The sequence below is a fragment of the Perca flavescens genome, chromosome 19 (assembly GCF_004354835.1).
Source record: "Perca flavescens isolate YP-PL-M2 chromosome 19, PFLA_1.0, whole genome shotgun sequence".
Taxonomy (NCBI): Eukaryota; Metazoa; Chordata; class Actinopteri; order Perciformes; family Percidae; genus Perca; species Perca flavescens.
In genome coordinates this window covers 28,935,578-28,953,703 of record NC_041349.1, presented here as the reverse complement: position 1 = coordinate 28,953,703, position 18,126 = coordinate 28,935,578, and the positions used below count along the sequence as shown (strand labels likewise).

The following is an 18,126-nucleotide window of genomic DNA, read 5'->3' as shown; positions in this document are numbered from 1 at the left end:
AATCGAGATATTTGTGCTCAGAACTTAATAGTTTGTTCCTTACGCTCTAAATCATTGGCTTTCATCACTTAGCATTTTTGTCACTGATAATTAGGGCCACGCGCCTAAATAAAACTTACAATATTAACATCCGTACGCATTTTGAGCTATCCGTGTGTATGTCTACGCTGTATACGGCGGCCGTAAACATACACGCCACTTGGCGTGCTATCGCAACAAGAAAGAAACTGTTGGGTTTAGGAAAAGAAGAACAAGGTTGGGTTTAGGAAACAAGGTTGGGTTTAGTAAAAGAAGAACAAGGTTGGGTTTAGTAAAAGAAGAACAAGGTTGGGTTTAGGAAAAGAACTGGTTGACACGGACTACTTGCTACAGCGTCAATTCACACGCAATCGCAAGGTAATGTAAGTCAATGGAGGCCAAACAGCGTTGATAAACACGCTAAAAAGCGAGTATGCGTCTTGATAACACGCCAATAATGGCATATGAACTGGCATGTCATACATACACCACTTCATGAGATCAGTCTGTAAATTCCGGAGATATTCTCTCTGCGTCGCCGCTGAAATCAAAAAGAGAGGAAACAAATCTGCACATTCTGTCTGGGTCTGCCGTTAATATTCCAAACAGCCGAGGCAGAAAAAAAACGTACCTTTTTGCTTTTCCTCCGTCGATGTGGCTGCGAGATCACAGCTCCAGAGACAATCTGGAGCCCTAACGAGGGCTGATTACGCTGAAACATTTGGTGTCACTTTTCTTCGTACGGTAGTTGTACTGGAGGGACCTTAACGAGGTCTACGTGTGGCTGGTTATTCACGTGAATAGGAAAAATCACCTCTAAAACAACTAAATAGTAGGGGTGTAACGATACATTGATATGGATCGATATATCGATTCAATCCTCAACTATCCACCATTACCGATACAAAGGGAAAATGCGCCTTTATTTTGAAATTCCCACTTTATATTTATTCTTTTTATCAAGAGTGGTTTGTTTTTAATTTAAATGTCTGGAAGAGCTTAGTAATGAAACTGTCGAATCAAATTTGAGCTGTTATTTTTGTGTGTGTGTATGTGTATAAAAATGTAACCGATTGTTTTTAAACTGGCGTATGAATCGTCTCGTAACTGTCACAGGCCCCTGAATTGAAATCGGATCGTTCCTTTGCGATATCAGCAAATATCTTATCGTTGTCTTAAGAATCGATATAATATCCTATTGTGTGGTTTACACCCCTACGAAATATACCCCGCAACATACACTACTTTAGAAAAAAAGGGTTGTCATATGCAAGAGTTGTTCTTTGTGTTTATGTGGTACTTCAGTATTTTTAATAACAATAAAAAAAGGATCTATGAAAACATTTGACAGCAGGTGGCAGACATAGCAGTACAGAAAACTACTTTGCACATCTACAACGTGAGACGGTTGCGTTGGACATTGCACGCTGTCTAACTTGCAAGAAACAAACTTCAGCCGACGTTTCGGTGCTAGACCAGCATTTGCCTGAAGATGGTCTAGTACCGAAACGATGCCTACCCTCTGAGGTATAAGGGCATTTTTACATTTCTTATTGAATTCTCCTTTTTTTGTGTGTGTGTGCATATAACCGGATCACAATGGGTTATATATCAAAATGTTCAGAACAAACTCCGCTTTCTGTATAGTGACGTCCACATTTGCTCCAGAGCAATGTATAACCCTTGTGTTGTCTTTTCTAAATGTCTATCAGAAATCTGGGTTTCTTTGTTACTACCTAACTGTAAATACCCCAAAATAACATGGAAGACTCCATACAACGCGCATCGCAAGTACGACAAAAGATCGGCTCTCTACTCTCATTGAATTTTGGGCGTTTTGTTCAATTTTTTTAGCATTTGAATAAAATAAAAAAAATCTAAATGTTTCGAAACACTATCCCTCTGACTGACATACGCTTCTGTGATTATCCTCCCTTTATTATTAGTCTGAATAATTCATAATTTCTGCTTTTTTTTTACCTCCAGGAACAGGTATAATGTCCTATAAATAAGGTTTATTGACAATGAATTCCAAAAATAAGTGTAAAACTAGTAATAACTTTGTGTTAATGGTGCTCATACATGGCAGTGAAAAGAAGTGTAAACAGGGGAGGGGCCAAAAACATCAGAAAAAGTGACAAATTTCAGTTTTGACCCGGGAGGACGACAAGTGCGTGGTCCAATGGACGACAACACAAGAGATGAGATCATTTGGCCCGGACACAGTCGCTCGCATAAGAAATGGGGGACGCCGAAACGATCGCTGCAGCCCGGTGTGGCCGGACAGATTGGAGAACACGGGTGCCAAAATGAAAACGCGCCCGCTGTGTTTTCACTGTCATTTCTCAAATCTCTTGTGAAAACATACCTACACTCAATTGTTTTGGTGCGTGGAAATAAGTTCACAAAAGTCTTGGGTTCACAAAAGTAGCGTAATATATGAACAAAATAGTGAATAAATGACTTAAACGTTTTGTAATATCCCTTTTTGAGTAGGAGTGTTGACTCGCCGGTGTGTCTTTTTTTTCCCCTCAGAGGGTTAAACTTGATTTTTTTGTTTTTTTTTTGCAAGTTAGACGTGCGTGCGGGAGTTTCTTTGCAGCGGTGGATCCAGTAGTGAAATGCCGCTTTGAGCCCTTCTCGGCTCTCATGTCTGCTGCTGCTGCTGCTGCTGCTGCTGCTGCTGCTGCTCCAGCATGACTTCGCAGGTCCGTCCCAGTTCTCCCAGTTTGACTTTGGCGTACTCGGCTCGGTTCAGTGCCATCTGACAGTCCTTCCTGGCTGAGTAAGTGGAGCCTTCGTGAGGTTGACCAGTAGCTACCTGGGGGAGGGGAAGACAGGAGAATTTACGGCTCGGTTCTGTTCTGATGCACTTCAATCAAATCCATTGCATTTGTCACGTGAAATCGTACGAGGTACAAGTGCGGTTAAATGTTTTCCCCATCAGGTCCTTCGACGGGTTTATGATTCATCGTGAAGCTGAATGTGGCCGTTGGATCGGCGCTCCGAAAAAAAAAAGAGTCACCTGTTTGGCGCCCGCCTGTATACGTGAACGGTACTGTCTTTATAATCTTTTTTAATAAACTGTGTGTACACTTCCAAAGTTCTCAATGCTTCCGTTTACATGTAGGGACCCTCATTATGCCACCGTGGAAGTGTGGTGATATTTTGAGCCGTGTTAGTGGTGTAGAAATAGCAATTTCTTGTTACTTTACCCCGACGACTAGCTTTATAAGCTAATTAGCGGTTGGCGCTACAACTGGTCACATTTGATTAGCATGAAATCCCAGAGAACGGTCGACTCGGTGCACATGTGTTATTAACCCCTAGGTCCATTTTGTGACGGATTTGTCCTTTAAAAAAATACTGAGCTTACGGTCTATGGGAATCTCACTATGAGATTAGATTTTTTTTCAGTAGTACAGGGCCTTTTTCCTTTCAATCATCAAATAAAAATGTATTGAGCAACAACTAAAAAATGACCTGAAAAAAGAAAAACCTACAATTGAAGTAAAACAGAGCACCCCATTTTGGCACATAGTCCATTTTTATGTTACAATTTTAAAGGTCCCATGTCATGTCATGTCATGTCATGTAGCACCTGTCTCTTTGGGCCCCCCCTTCTGAAAAAGCCCAGTCTGCTCTGATTGGTCAGTGTGTCTGGGTCTTCAGCATCTGCACCTTCATAGCAGCCGGGGAATGACTAACGGCACTGTAGCACCACTTTCTACACACACACACACATACTGTACAGTTGTGATGTCATATATATATATATATATATATATATATATATATATATGACATCACAACTGTACAGAAGTCCAGACATAAGCGTTTCCAGGCAAAATATACTAGGAAAAGATGTTTACGTCATTCTGACACGAATACATTTAAAAAAAAATGACATTTTGAGGTTTGAAAGTCTCTAGGTTTTGACATAAATGCACATATAAATTAATAGTAATTTATATATAATAATAATAATTATTGATTATTGACAGAAGGAAATATTCTGTAGCCTAGTTTGCCGTCAATACTGCCGACGTTGTCTTTGCTGTAATCAAATCAGTATATATTTATGTTTAACATGAAGTATACTACTGCTTGAGTGACGTAAATTTCCACAAAATAAAAGTTGAAGGACACGCTATTATTTCATTTTATCAATGGGAAACATACATGTGTACACATTGACATAGAAAACGCAGCAGCCAGTTACTACTACTACTACTACTACTACTGTGTGTTTGACCTGGGTGAGGTAGCGGATCTGGCCGCTCAGTTCGTTCTCCACTCGGTTGACGGAGGCCTGGAACTGGACCAGCTGTCTGTCCAGGAGGCTGGCGTTGTGTTTGTCTTTGGAGAGTTCAAGAACTATATTACCTGCAGGGGAAGCACACAACAACAACATCATATCAGCTGTATGAGCAGACACGTTAACAATGCACAAAACACGTCAGGGATTTTTTTCTGCATAGAGGAATTTTCAGGTAAAAAACCTGCATGACTGCACACAGCGGTGGAATGTAACTAAGTACATTTACTCAAGCACTGTACTTAAGTACACATTTGAGGTACTTGTACTTTACTTCTCTCATGCCACTTTCTCCTTCTACTCCGCTGTATCTCAGAGAGAAATATTGTGCTTTTTACTCCACTACATTCATCTGACAGCTTTAGTTACTTTACAAATTAGGACTTTTCCACACAAAACACATGTAGTTTATAAAATACGATGTTTGCTTCTAAATGAAACTACCCAACAATATATAGACCTACAAGTCCAGCTGAAATAATTAGACTTAGTTGAATGACAGAATGGGAACATTTTTCTGCATTGAGTAGCCTACTTTTACTTTTAGTACCATTTCCCTGATGATACTATACTTTTACTCAAGTAACATTTTCATTGCAGGACTTTTACTTATTTTTTACAGGGTATAAGTGTAGTTTAGTGTCCCAAATTCCCCATACAAAGTCCTTAATTAATTATGAACCTGCTAAGCCACCTGTGCTACCCTAACCTTAACCTGTCTCAAATAAGACCCTCATCATTTGGGACACTCAGTTTTTGGAAAATAATTTGGGACAATAAACTGCACCTATGCCTTTTTACAGTGTGGTATAAGTTCCACAGTAGTTCCACCGCTGCCTAAATGCCTAGTATGCGGGTGAAACATGTGTCCTCACCGGCACACTGCATGACCGTCGCTATCTCCTTCTCCACATCCTCCAGAGCTCGGAGCCGCTCGTTCGCCATGAGTGGCCAGGAATTCACCGGCCACAACCAGCAGCTCTCCGAAAAACAACTCCTACTGTTAGTCCACACGCAGTGTAATGCAGACAGCTCGGCTCTGTGTAGACGGGAGGAAACCTAAAGCCAGAAGCATTAAAGCGTAGTGGCGCTGAAGGGCTGAAGAAGGAAGAAGCTGCAACATCAACAAAGAAGCGGCGTTGCTTTATTTAATCGACGTCACGGCGTCGCACACTTGTGACGTTCGCTTGGCAGAGAGGCGAGAACATGGCTACATCGGCTTGGCTGCGTGGCCCTTCTGCTACGCGCTTAACAGAGGGTTTGGTGTCGGTTCTGAAAGAACAGCGTACAGAGTACTTGCCCGCTCTGTTGGCTCACTACAGAGAACATGGAGTGTTTCAGACACAGGTAGAGCCCGGCCCGGAGAAGCACTATATTGGCTTGGAAAGCTAGTTACCTGTTAGCCTGCTGTGGCCGTGCCGCTGCATCTGCTACACGCTTTGTTGTTTACTGTCTCCAGAGACAGTGACGTTAACTTCTGAGATGTCTTGTGCTTCTTCCATAGACCGTATATATATATATATATATATATATATATTATTATATATATTGTTATAAATACGTGCCTCCACTGTTAGCTAACACCTGTGTTTAAATCTCTGCAGGGCGCGAGCACCGTCGGGGGTCTCGTGGGCTTCAGCAATGCCAAACTGGGCTCGAGCAAGACCAGGTGAGAAAATGTCTGACGTTATTAATTTGATTTTATTTATGAAGCCCATTATCAATAACCAAAGCAGGCACACAATAGTCCAACAGTATTTGCATTCAGTATGGCTAAAAGTGACTAAAAATGTGTTTCTTATCAGCTGTCATAATATTTCACTCTTCACTTAACTTATGGTATAAATTGTGACGTTATGTCGTATCATATGTTTTGCGCATTTTGGTATTCTATTTGTTATTCTCAGTTTTGCCAATTTCTAATAAAGTTATCTTGTGTAAAAATGGCGAAAGTGCATAATTTAAACGATGTTAGGAATTGCAATTATTTTGACTGATATTGCGATATGATTCACGATATTGGAAAGAATTATCTTTTTTTTTTTTTTTTTTTGCGAGGATCTGTACCAAACAAAGATTTTTTCTTTAGTAATATTACAGTAGTTTTAAGTTCGTAGCCAGAAAAAAATAACAATAAACAAAGTGATAATATAATGCTGAAATAGAATTGAAAGTTTCATGAGGGTACATTTGATCATTTCTCCCATCTTCCTTAATGCTGATCAGATGACAAAGAGAACACAACATACACAACATACTTATAATAACAATTATTAATAATTCATTCATTGTGTGTGTGTGTGTGTGTGTGTGTGTGTGTGTGTGGGGTTTGAGGGGCTCTGCCTGCTCTCCATGCTGGTTAAGGACAGCTCCAGTGATCTGTTCCAGCAACACTGCGTTTCCTGGCTGCGCTCCCTGCAGCAGGTCATACAGGTATGATGCATACACAGACGTGCCCAAACTAACACAAAGCTGCCTGTCTGCCTCTTCTATGAAAACGTCCACGGCGTTGAGCCGCATTCACATTGTCCGCTTGGGGGGAATGTGGCTATCAAACGTTTGCAAATCAATACTTTTGGTCATAATATAATAGCAGGAGGGGCAATTTTAGTAGGCTGTTCTAAAACTGGAAAGTGGAAGTGGTCTTACCGGGCAGGGGGCCGTGAATGTGCTCGTGTAGATCATGGATGTGTAATAAAACCTTGTACATTCGAGCCACTTCATAAAGTCACGTGGTACGGACGCGCAGCGAGGCTTCGGATGTCATCAATCACGTCATTTGTCTAAAACGGTACGCGCTTCACGGAAAACTTCCCGGGATTCCTCAACACACGCTTCGAAGCCTGGGCCCAGAACGTAACCTCACTAGTTAAAGAACACATCAGGACGTCACACAGTTGGGTAGGGCTGGGCAATATATCAATGTTATATCGATATATGAGGCTAGATATCATCTTGCATTTTTAAAGGCTGCATTACAGTAAAGTGATGTCATTTTCCCGAACACACCAGACTGTTGTAACTGTTCAATTATTTGCCTTTACCCACATAGTTATTATATCCACATAACTTATGATTATTTATTAAAAATCTCATTGTGTGCATATTTTCTGAAAGCACCAATTGTCAACCCTAGAATATCGCCACAATATCGATATTGAGGTATTTGGTAAAAAAATATTGGGATATTTGATTTACTCCATATCGCCCAGCTCTACAAATGAGTTGTGTTAGTGACACTTCCACCACCACTCAACCTTGTGGCAAATCGCTGGATCCCTGGTGGCTGATGTGAACACAGCCTAACACACTTTTCTGATTCCCCCCCCTCCCCTCCCCGTTCTTTCCTGTAGTCTCAGGCTCCGGTTCAGACCATCCAGCTGGCGGTGAACATCCTGAAGGACTTGCTGCAGTACTCGTCCCAGCTTGCAGAGCTGGCCAGGGAGGTCGGACTCAACTCCATCCTGGGCATCCTCACATCTCTGCTGGGCCTCAAGACAGAGGTGAGGAGACGCGACGGGACCATTACAGAACATTGCTAATTGACATTTAATATACAAGAATTCTAGCCTGGAATTCCAGACTCAAATCCGAAAGATTAAGGGTCTGGCATTGAGTAATGAAAATGGCCCAAGCATGCATTTGAAAATCTCACTGCACGCAATTGGATAACCCTACGACCAATCACAACAATACACGGGGTGACGTATACAAAATTAAATAACACCAATGGGGATGCCAAAGTCAGACATTTAGGCAATTTACGGTTTTTATAGGGTTTCAGACAAATCAGACAGATGAAGCAATTTGAAGATGTCCCCTTGGAGTCTTTAACCTTGTCTGATATTTAACTGACTAAACAATCAATAGATTAGTTAAACCGGTAGTCAAGAGATTAAGGGAAGAAGGACCAGTTGTTGCAGCTCCAGTGTATATATATATTATTTTCTCACACAACTTTATTACAAAGAAAAATACATTCAAATATACAACATGTCAGACACATACTCAAAACAATGCCCCAGAGAAACATTAATCTGATTTTATATTATTTTTTTTTTATATATTATATATATATATATATATATATATATATATATATATATATATATATATATATATATATAATTCAATGTTGATATTCCCATGTTGGAAATAAAACGATATTAAGCAGCTTTGTTGCTCCTGTGATGTCAGTGTGAGCTGGCAGCCATGGAGGGGATGACGGCCTGTATGACCTACTACCCCAGAGCCTGTGGATCCCTCAGGGTAAGATACGCTCATGGACACAGGAAACAATTCCCCATGTAGAAACTTTGAGGGAGAGAAAACAAAAACCTAAGACGTATTTTTTTTTTTTTTTTTTTTTTTCTGTTCTTCTTTCAGGACAAACTGGGAGCCTATTTCCTCTCCAAAATGGACAGTACAAACAAGAAAACACAAGAGGTTTGTGGTGGTCAAAGTCTATCAGTGTCTCTGTCTCTTTTTCTCAGGCTTGCTCACAAAATAGTATTTACTGGAATTGTAACAAAGAATGTGTGAATTGTCTGTGAATGTAAATAAAAGTATACCTTGTATTTTGTTTTCACACTGGACCAGATTTCTATTCAGAATAGTGAACATCAAAAGCCAAGGTGTTTGTTTTTTTTTTTTTTTTTTTTTTTTTTCTTTCTGTCTAACTCTGCCTGGTTGTCATTCTGTCAGATGGCCTGTCTGTGTTATGGTCACCTGCCCTGTCTGGGGGGCCTGTTGGACCGAGGAGTGGGTGCTGGCAGAGCTGAGGGCTGGACCAATCAGATTCACTGCCTACTGGCTTCAGCCAATGGCCTGCTGGCTCAGATCTACCAGGGTTCAGAATCAGGTACACTTTTCTGTCAGCGATGGTTGAATGCTTCTGTGGAGCCACGGTTCATTTTGTCATTGAGAACTGGGTTCAGGGATGATCTAATTCTCTATCTCTATATACTGTATATTTATAGAGTGAGACAAGACTGGGAGAGTCAATTAGGGCTGCAAAGATTTATCAATTTGTTGTGAACTATTAATTTATTGGCCAACTATTTTGATAATTGATTATTTGTCTCAAGTCAAAATTCTCTGATTCCAGCTTCCTAAATGTGAAATATATTTTTTTTGGTTTCTTCACTCCACTGTAGGTCTGGCTACCGAATTCAATACTTTTTAGGCACCGACCGCATTGCCTCTGAAGTATCGAGTATCGAAAAATGCCTTGTCATTCAATACCCAATTTCAAAATCTAAGGAGTAAATCTCACCAGCGTCAGTGAGCCAATCAGCTTGCAGCATGCTTCTACAGAGATCTAATGTCTGTGATTGGCTGTCTGACGTCACAGGTTGTAGAGACACGCAGGAAAAACTCTGCGTTACACAGAGACTGGACTCACATAGGAGCTGAAAAATAAGTCAAAAAGATTTGTGCAGTATTGTGTAATGTTGTAATTTATTTTAGTTTTATAAAATTGGTATTGAAAAAAGTATTGTTTAAAAACCAGTATCGAGTCACGATATTGGTACCGGTATCGGAATTGTTTTGACCGATACCCAGCCAGCCCTACTCCTCTTTGACAGTAAACTGATTATCTTATATGTTTGAGTTGTGGGGGGAAAAAACATTCAAGGAAGTGGTCTTTAGCTTTGGGAAACACTTTTCTGACATTTTATAGACTAAACAACTAACGGATTAATCAACAATGAAAATATTGGTTAGTTGCAGCCCTAGACCTTGTTAACGTGGTTATATTTTACATTCTCTCCTCTGCTTCATCAGGGCTGCACTCAGCGCCGGGAAAAACAGCGTTGCGTTACCGTTGTACATAATGGGCCCACTACTCAGAGAATTGTATCCCGGTCCGGGTATTTAAGCAGGCGGATGAGGATGGGTCTGGGCCTCTGGTCCGCATGCTCGTTCAATCTTCAGAGGCGCAGCAAAGGGCTCCTGTCCCATAGGGCTGGGCAATATATCAATGTTATATCGATATATGAGGCTAGATATCGTCTTAGATTTTGGATATCGTAATATCCTGATACGACACAACTTGTCATTTGGTTCAGCTTTTGTCGTTCTCCGAGAGGAGAAATGTTTAATGTTTGAGTTCCGAGGCTTGACTCTAGGTCTCAAGGACACATTGCAACCCCTAAATGAGGTTGAGGGTATAGTGGGTGCTATTTAATAAGTTTAAACCAAGTGTTTCTTGAGAGCCTACATTGATGGTTTAAACTAAAACCTTCTACATGTTTCACAGAATTTGTTTTTTTATTCCTCTCTTAAAGCTGTCTGTTGCTTAAGCACTGTGAAACCGTATTTAACCTTCTCTGCCAAGATGCTGCTGTACCACTGCTGCCTACAGTCTTACCAAATGGCTTCTAGCTCTTTAAAGCAGACTGACACTCAATGGCACTGATTTTGACATGTGCTGTTTTGTTCTGCCGGGACAGATGTAGCGGTGCAATATGAAGGTTCGGGGGTGGAGCTGGCCTTTCCTCATCTCGACCAATCGGATCCCTTGCTGCTGCTGCAGCTCCAGCACAGATACACAGCTGTCTGCCTGGCACTCAAACACACACTCAGGTAACACACACACACACACACACACACACACACACACACACACACACACACACACCTTTTTAAAGGGTCAGCTCACCCAAATCATGCACATTATTTTTCCCGTTACAGGTTAGTTTGGTGTTTATTCATACCGGCTCTTATCTCTGTCCCTTAGGGTGGATCCTGCCTCAGCTGTCCGTCTTCCTGTCCGACCAATACTCAACCTGGTGTGCAGAGTCCTCGCTGTCAGCTCCAAGAGCATAGTGAGCACACACACACACACACACACACACACACAAAAACACTTGGGTTTTTTTCAATACCTGTGCTAAATTGATACTTTAAAAATGGTGACTGTGCCTGAACCGAAACTTTAAAACAAAAGAAGAGCAATAAACGACAATTGGCATCATTAAAGAACGGCTTGTTTATTGCTAAGGCCATGTAGTCAAATAAATTTAAAATATTAATAATTTCTAACAATAACGTATTTCCCCAGTCAATTGCTGTTAAACAACAAAAAGAAGAACCACTAGATGGCAGAAGGGAACTTTCCAACAACAATGCACCATTAAGTCTTGTCGGCAGCTAGTCTCCTCTGTGTCTTTAGCTGCAGATGGTTGGACGTCCCGCTGTTGGAATCCTTTCCAGGGAAATACAGCCACACTTTACACCTTCTAGCTTTCAGCATTTTAACCGTATCAAAGCCAGCTACTAGCTAAGGTTAAGCTAATGTTAGCTGCTGTCAAGTGTAATTTTAACTAGTGTCACATGCACACATGCATGTGTTTTGGAGCACCAGAGGGCTGCACAGGCACCGAAATGAGGCACCCATATCTGGGTTGCATATTGGAACTGGGTTTTGGTACCCAAACCTAACCCACACACTGAGTATTTCAGTATAGGGTCTGGGGAGGCAAGGCCCTCTGATGTGTTAATATACACTGTAGCACCGAATGCAAAACTGAACTTAAACTACCACCTGACATTTTTGAAAACACATGCTAATAAACACTATTGATCCTAATCCATGTTTTTAGTTAACTGTCTGTCTGTCTGTCTGTCTCAGAATTTAACAGGCGATGGAAGTGTGAGGTTGCTGGTCTTGCCCGTCATACACACCCACACACTGGAGGTCTTATCGGCTCTTATCACAGCGTGAGTACTGACGTGCATACACACACACTCACTCACTATTTGTTTTTGATTTCATACACTTGTACATTACATGCAATAGTTGAATAATTCTGAAGATACCAGATACTACATAAGATAACCGTTTGTTGTGTGTGTTGCAGTGTACGTAGCGGCATGGTTCAGTACGCTGCTGTGCTACAGAGGCTGTTTTCTCAAACCCTTTCTGCGTGGGCACCTCCACTTGAAGCCAGTCTGGGACAGCAGAGAGCCTACAGGTAACTTGCTGTGGGTGATAGGAGCTGAGGGGCTGAGGCATGGAAGAAGGCTCAAGTTCTTCCAGTTTATTAGTATTGAGCAAAATGGCCTAGCTCGTATTAGAAAACCACCATGGAATTAGAAGGAGGGGGTTTATTTGGCAGTGGCGCTGAGGATCGTGTGGAAATGTCCGATTTTGACTCTGGCAGCCGAAGCGTTAGTCTTGTGTGTCTCTGCTTCATCCCACAGCTCAGTGCGGGTTTCGGTGTACAGAACCTTAGAGCTGTGGATCCAGGTGGCTGGAGCCTCTGCAAGCATCCTCCAGGGAAGCCCTAGCCACTCAGAACTCCTGTTTAGTCACCTGCTTGGTGACATCACACCAGGGGCGGAGTCTGTCAAGGTTAGTTCCATGTAGTTAGTTTGGATGTATTCAAGCACCATGTATTCAACAGTAAAAATTGCAATTTTTTTTAGATTTGAACCTAGCAGGCCTCTTGACTAACTTTTTTTTTTCACCATCCTCCCAAAATCGTCCCGAAATGAATGTGTACCGTCTAAAATTTAACTCGTTTTCCTACATTATCATTGGTTAGAATAATTGAAAGTGACCTTCAGCGTGAATAAAACATCATACAAATGATTAGATGACCAATCATCAACCTGTTTTTTTTTAAAGAAGACTAGAGACTAGAGGTGATTCAGCAAGACCTCAAAAAAAGGCCAAGTTGACAACAGTGATGTCCTTAAGAAGAAGTTAGCCCTTTTTTGCAATAACTTGCATAGGGCCCCCCAAAAAACTAGGCCCCGCTAGCTGGTGTTTCCAAAAGTTGGAGGAGCTGCTGGACAATATGCACCTGAAATGTGATGGAGAGATCTCATTGCAGGCTAATGTCCCATAGGGGAAGAAGAGGAGTAAGTAAATAACTGCTATCATTAGTGACATGATTTGAGTTGTTAAGGAGGTCTAGACCTACTCTGTGTAAAGTGTCTTGAGATAACTATTGTTATGATTTGATACTATAAATTGAATTGACTCTTATTCTACTCTTTATAGTTCCATAACGTTATCGTCAGCTCACTCACTGTAAATTCAAATGTCAGCTGCTGACTCGTTAGCTAGTGTTTACTGTAACGTTGCCGTTAACAATTAACAGTCTAACGTTGGCTAACTGGTACCGTTAACGAAGACGTTAACTAGCAAGCTTACCGACTTGGGTTGAATTCCCCGTTGCAGCTGTTATGAGGTAAGTGACTGGCGGTTCGGGGTCTGGCTCTATTCTGCGTTTTCCTGGTGTTTGCTTTCTTGATGTAATATCAAAGAAATTGCAGCAGTATCCCACCACGGGACGCCATTGTACATCACTGTGACCGTCAGTGCTAGCGGGATGTCCCACAGTATCGGATCAGAGCTCATTTTGGCATTTTTTAACTAATCGAGGATCGGCATTCACCCCATCTAACTTACTCCGATCAGCGTTGAAAGAAAAGACTCATTTGCTGCACTAAGTTAAATGTAATTACTTTGTTGTTATTTTTGTAAACATAAAAAAGCCGTTGTGCAGCTCTATTATCCGAGCAAATACAAGTATGTATTGGATCTGGACTCTGTATCGGCAGATATTCAATAATTAAGAAATCGGATCGGGGGTCAAAGAAGCTGATCGTAGGCGCCTGGATAGCTCAGTTGGTAGAAGAGGCGGCCACATATAGAGGTCTACTCCTTGATGCACTGGGCCCGGGTTTGACTCCGACTTGCGGCCCTTTGTTGCCCTACGTCATTCCTCTCTCTCTCTTTTCATGTCTTCAGCTGTCCTATCAAATAAAGGCCTAAAAATGGTTTAAAAAAATTATCTAAGAAGCTGGTCGGTACATCACTAATTTCCATCACCGTTCATTGTAAGTTAGCAGGGCTTTTTCTCAACTATCATCCCAAAATAAATTTTCACCTTCCCCAATCCATTTGGCACAACGGGCCGTCCTTAAGTTCGAGTCCCGCTAAGCAGAACCAGTAGTTTGCAGGAGCAGCCATATATAATGTTTCATGTGTCAGTGCAGCAGCGTGGAAGTGTTGTCTTCAGCTCCCCCTCTGTCCCCCTGTGTTGTCCTGTCCTGTCCTCCAGCTCCGGGTGGGTCTGTCGGCAGATGCGGTTCCTGGAGGGAAGCCGGGCCCGCGGAGGACAAAACAGTTGGTCATAGTAGACACAGTCGGGCCGTCACTTCAGAGAAAAGGAGACCTTCTGGCCAACCAGGATACTTGTCTTTCAGCCCTCAGGGGTGAGATACTGCCTCGGTTTGATTACATCCTATAATAGTAGTGTGACCTTTTTTTATTGGTCTGCTTGTCTTGTGCAAATCCGGTGCAATCACGCTGATTTTCTTTTCCGCACAGCACTGAGGCAAATCATACTGGCCAGTGGCACCCTGCTGAAAGATGATATACACAAGGTAAACATCAGCGCCTCACGTAGCGTCTCGCTCTATTGCAGAGTGGACGTCTAATTCTCTTTGTCGGTAGCAAACAGCCAGTCTGTGATTTTGTTTTTTATTTTTTTATTTTCGCTGTCTTGATTTTCCTCACAGCGTCTCCATGACGTGGTGCTGCCGCTGTGTGTGCGTCTGCAGCAGCAACAGTCCAGCAGCAGCATTTCCTGTGAGTCTGCAGGGGGCGTCAGTGGGCAGTACAGCAGCGCCCTCGCCCGACAGGAGCTGTACAGGTACTACCTTCATTCACACAAAGAGAGATTTACAAGTGCAGTGTTTTTGGTTACTACTTTTCAATGTAAAGCAGTCTGTGTGTCAAAGAGTTAATTATAACCGTTTTTTATTGGTCAATGTCATTAAATACTCTGATGTTAATCTGCTGACTATGATCATTTGGATTCAGCGGCCAGTCAACAACATTACACCTTTTGGGTCCACCAACCGAATGTTACTTCTCCAAAGCCCAGTTCAGAACAAAGATTCGCAACAAGACGAAACCTCGCAGTGATCTGAACCGGCCTGTCTCGGCTCAAATCTGGAGCTGTCTTTGTGACAAACTGTCAACTGGTCGAAACGGCCGAGTTTGAGACGAAAAACTTCGTTTTTGCCAATTCATCGCTAGAAATGCAACCATAGCAAGCATCTCACTATCACTAACGTTATCCACATTCATATTTATACACAAATGATCTATCCAGCTACAAAAAGAATGAAAGTTGGAACAGAGAGTCGTTGCTATGGAGATACCGTCTGGTCGCATTGGTGTGAGCTGGCAGGTTTTAGAACGCTGCAGACCGACTCGTTTCGTCTGGTCGCGAGCTTGGGTCTGAACTGGGCTTAATAAGCTTGCTGCAGACAGAGTGGCAGAATTCAACCTTTTACCTTCACATGCATTTATTTTACTGCACTTAGGTCATGTTTGACCTGACTTTTATGTTGTAGCAAAGATGAGAAAAATGCATTTTCTTGGCCGTCGTGCAGTGCAGTATGGATGGGCTGATATCAGTGTTTTGTCGTTGTGGATTTCAGGTTATTGCTGGCTCTGGTCTTGGTCCCCTCCCCCTGTTGGCCTCCCCCTCTGACCTGCGCCGTGTCCATCCTCAGCAACGGACGCAACGACCACAACCTCAAGGTGCAGTATCTGCTCTGAGGGAGGGGAGACAGTACCTTGTGGTTAGCCGGTTTGAGAAACCGATCAACGAGTTACAGTTCTTTTTGTATTTTATTTTTTTTATATCTGCAAACTCGCCTCCTTTCGGTGACAAATGTAATTTTTGGTTGTGTATGCAGTTCAGTTTTATTTATAGTATCAAATCATAACGAGAGTTAACTCAGGACACCTTACAGATAGAGTAGGTCTAGACCACACTCTATAAATTACAAAGACCCAACAATTCCAGTAATTCCCCCAAGAGCAAACATTTAGTGGCGAGGAAAAACTCCCCTTTTAGGGAGAAACCTTGGGTGGTGAAAAACTGCCTGTAAGGAGACGTTGGGGGGCTTAAAACACCGATCACACAAATGTTTGTAGAGGCGAACCTGTTCTTCCCATCCGACCATGTTGAGCTGAAAGCGCAATGCTTCTTATGGCTAGTCGGGGCCTGGAACAGTGGGCACAAAAACACCCCAGAGAGACACAGGAAACGGGGAGAGAACGGGCTAAAACTGTAACCAACTGTCGCACTGAAACTGAAGTTGAGTTCAGATGCCCCGCACAGCACTCCATTTAAAAAGATAATACGTCACTTTCATAGATGTTTCGCTTCTTAATCCTATTATTTCAAACAAAAGTATGACCTGCATACCATAGACCATATGGTACATATATATATTGCATCACTACATATATACATTGCATCACTATGACACATACTTCATTGAGAACTATGAGGACAAAGCAGCATCACTGATCTGTCTTAACAGTATATTCTGTGGTCTAGCTCAGCTAAAAACACAGAATCCATCAGCACGTTAGCGTGTCGTTCACTACCGAGCAGGTTTAAATGTAATTCTTCACTTCACCTGTTCAGCTGACTTTAGCAGTTCAGATAACGCACTCGGCTGTCCTGCTCTTATTACAGACATGTGAACTAACCACACAGCCTCTTTTATGGACCCACAGCAACACAAACACGGGAATGGATATTTGGAATTATTTTTAGAATTACGTGCTAAATTAAATTACATTTAGCTGTCAGTCATTTCAGTTTTTAATGACTCTGTGTGCTCTCTCAGGTCTCTACATTCTGTACTGAGGCTCTGACCATCTGTAACTCCCTCCTCCACCCCCGCCTTCCCTCCATCGCCCTCCCCTTACCACCCCTCACTCTGAAGCCAACCCCCGCCGCTCCAGTCCTCCCGTCCTCCCAGGGAACTACCCCCGGACTCACTTTGCCGACGCTCCTGGGAGGCCCTGCCCCCGGTACTCCGTTCCCCACCCGCCACACCCTCGGCCTGGGCCCCTCTTCCCTGCTGGGCTCCCTGGAGAACCACCTCTCCCTGGTCCCAGGGCTGTCGGGCCAGGCCCCCGGCGACATGATCCTGTCCCCGCACGGGCATCACCAGCCGGAGCCCGCCGGGCTGGGCCCCCCGGAGGGGCAGAGGCCCGTGTTCGTCCGCTACGACCGCGAGGAGGCGGACGACGTGGAGATCTCGCTGGCCAGCGACTCGGACGACAGCGTGGTCATTGTCCCCCCAGGTATGCTCGACATGGACAGCCAGCAAGACGAGACGGCGGCGGCGGCGGCGGCGGCAGCCAACTCTCACAACATGGCCTCTGCTGCACCGGGCACGCTGCCGGGAGGGGAGTCTGTCGCCATGGCCCCCACCACCACCGCGACCGGAACCACGATCGACCGGCTCTCGCTCGCCAACGACCTCGCCACCTCGTCCCCTCTGCTCACCACCTCCACCGCGCCCATCAACTCCTTCCCTCCCCCCGGCTCCTCGGTGGTCTCCCTGGTGCCGCCCCTCAACTCCAGCACGCTCGCCGCCCCGCCCGGTGCTCTCGGCGACTCGTTGCCGGGCCGACCCCAGCTCCAGCAGATGCTGATGCAGGCGTCCACGCCGAGCCAGCCCGGCGCCATGGCTCTCCCGCTCCAGATGCACCAGCTGCAGAATCAGCTGAGCCAGCAGGGGCGCCACCTCCACCCGCACCAGCCGCCGCAGTCCGCCAGCAACGAGGACTCAGGCGTCATCAACATCAACAGCACAGACGAGGAGGAGGAAGAGGAGGACGACATGGAGGACGACGAAGAGCTGGACGAGGAGGAGGAGGGCATGGACGAGGACGACGAGGAGGAGGACGTGAGCGACTTTGCCGACGAGGAAGAGCTGTACGACGGGGAGGA

The 18,126-nt window shown here is 43.7% G+C and overlaps 2 protein-coding genes across 4 annotated transcripts in view; one reads left to right on the top strand and one right to left on the bottom strand.

Moving 5' to 3' along the window:
• Window positions 1-1,286: 1,286 nt before the first annotated feature.
• On the bottom strand, window positions 1,287-5,607 carry med11 (mediator complex subunit 11). The gene is made up of 3 exons (XM_028606192.1): window positions 5,212-5,607; window positions 4,274-4,404; window positions 1,287-2,839 (listed from the first exon to the last, which is right to left on the bottom strand). The coding sequence occupies exons 1-3, from the start codon at window positions 5,279-5,281 to the stop codon at window positions 2,666-2,668; spliced, it is 375 nt and encodes a 124-aa protein (XP_028461993.1). The 5' UTR covers window positions 5,282-5,607; the 3' UTR covers window positions 1,287-2,665.
• pelp1 (proline, glutamate and leucine rich protein 1) overlaps window positions 2,610-18,126 on the top strand; it is a 23,290-nt gene continuing 7,773 nt past the window's right edge. For 2 of the 3 annotated variants that reach the window (XM_028606190.1, XM_028606189.1), the window contains exons 1-17: window positions 5,211-5,683; window positions 5,941-6,005; window positions 6,664-6,769; window positions 7,690-7,839; window positions 8,534-8,605; window positions 8,723-8,782; window positions 9,041-9,197; window positions 10,792-10,924; window positions 11,079-11,166; window positions 11,973-12,061; window positions 12,202-12,315; window positions 12,545-12,695; window positions 14,416-14,569; window positions 14,685-14,740; window positions 14,876-15,009; window positions 15,806-15,908; window positions 17,012-18,126. The exon at window positions 17,012-18,126 is cut by the window's right edge and continues 262 nt beyond it. In XM_028606190.1, the coding sequence (XP_028461991.1) occupies window positions 5,543-5,683; window positions 5,941-6,005; window positions 6,664-6,769; window positions 7,690-7,839; window positions 8,534-8,605; window positions 8,723-8,782; window positions 9,041-9,197; window positions 10,792-10,924; window positions 11,079-11,166; window positions 11,973-12,061; window positions 12,202-12,315; window positions 12,545-12,695; window positions 14,416-14,569; window positions 14,685-14,740; window positions 14,876-15,009; window positions 15,806-15,908; window positions 17,012-18,126 (2,888 nt within the window). In that variant the 5' untranslated portion in view covers window positions 5,211-5,542. Of the gene's footprint in view, window positions 2,804-5,210; window positions 5,684-5,940; window positions 6,006-6,663; window positions 6,770-7,689; window positions 7,840-8,533; window positions 8,606-8,722; window positions 8,783-9,040; window positions 9,198-10,791; window positions 10,925-11,078; window positions 11,167-11,972; window positions 12,062-12,201; window positions 12,316-12,544; window positions 12,696-14,415; window positions 14,570-14,684; window positions 14,741-14,875; window positions 15,010-15,805; window positions 15,909-17,011 lie in introns of those variants that run through there. The other variant, XM_028606191.1, reaches the window with a different exon arrangement.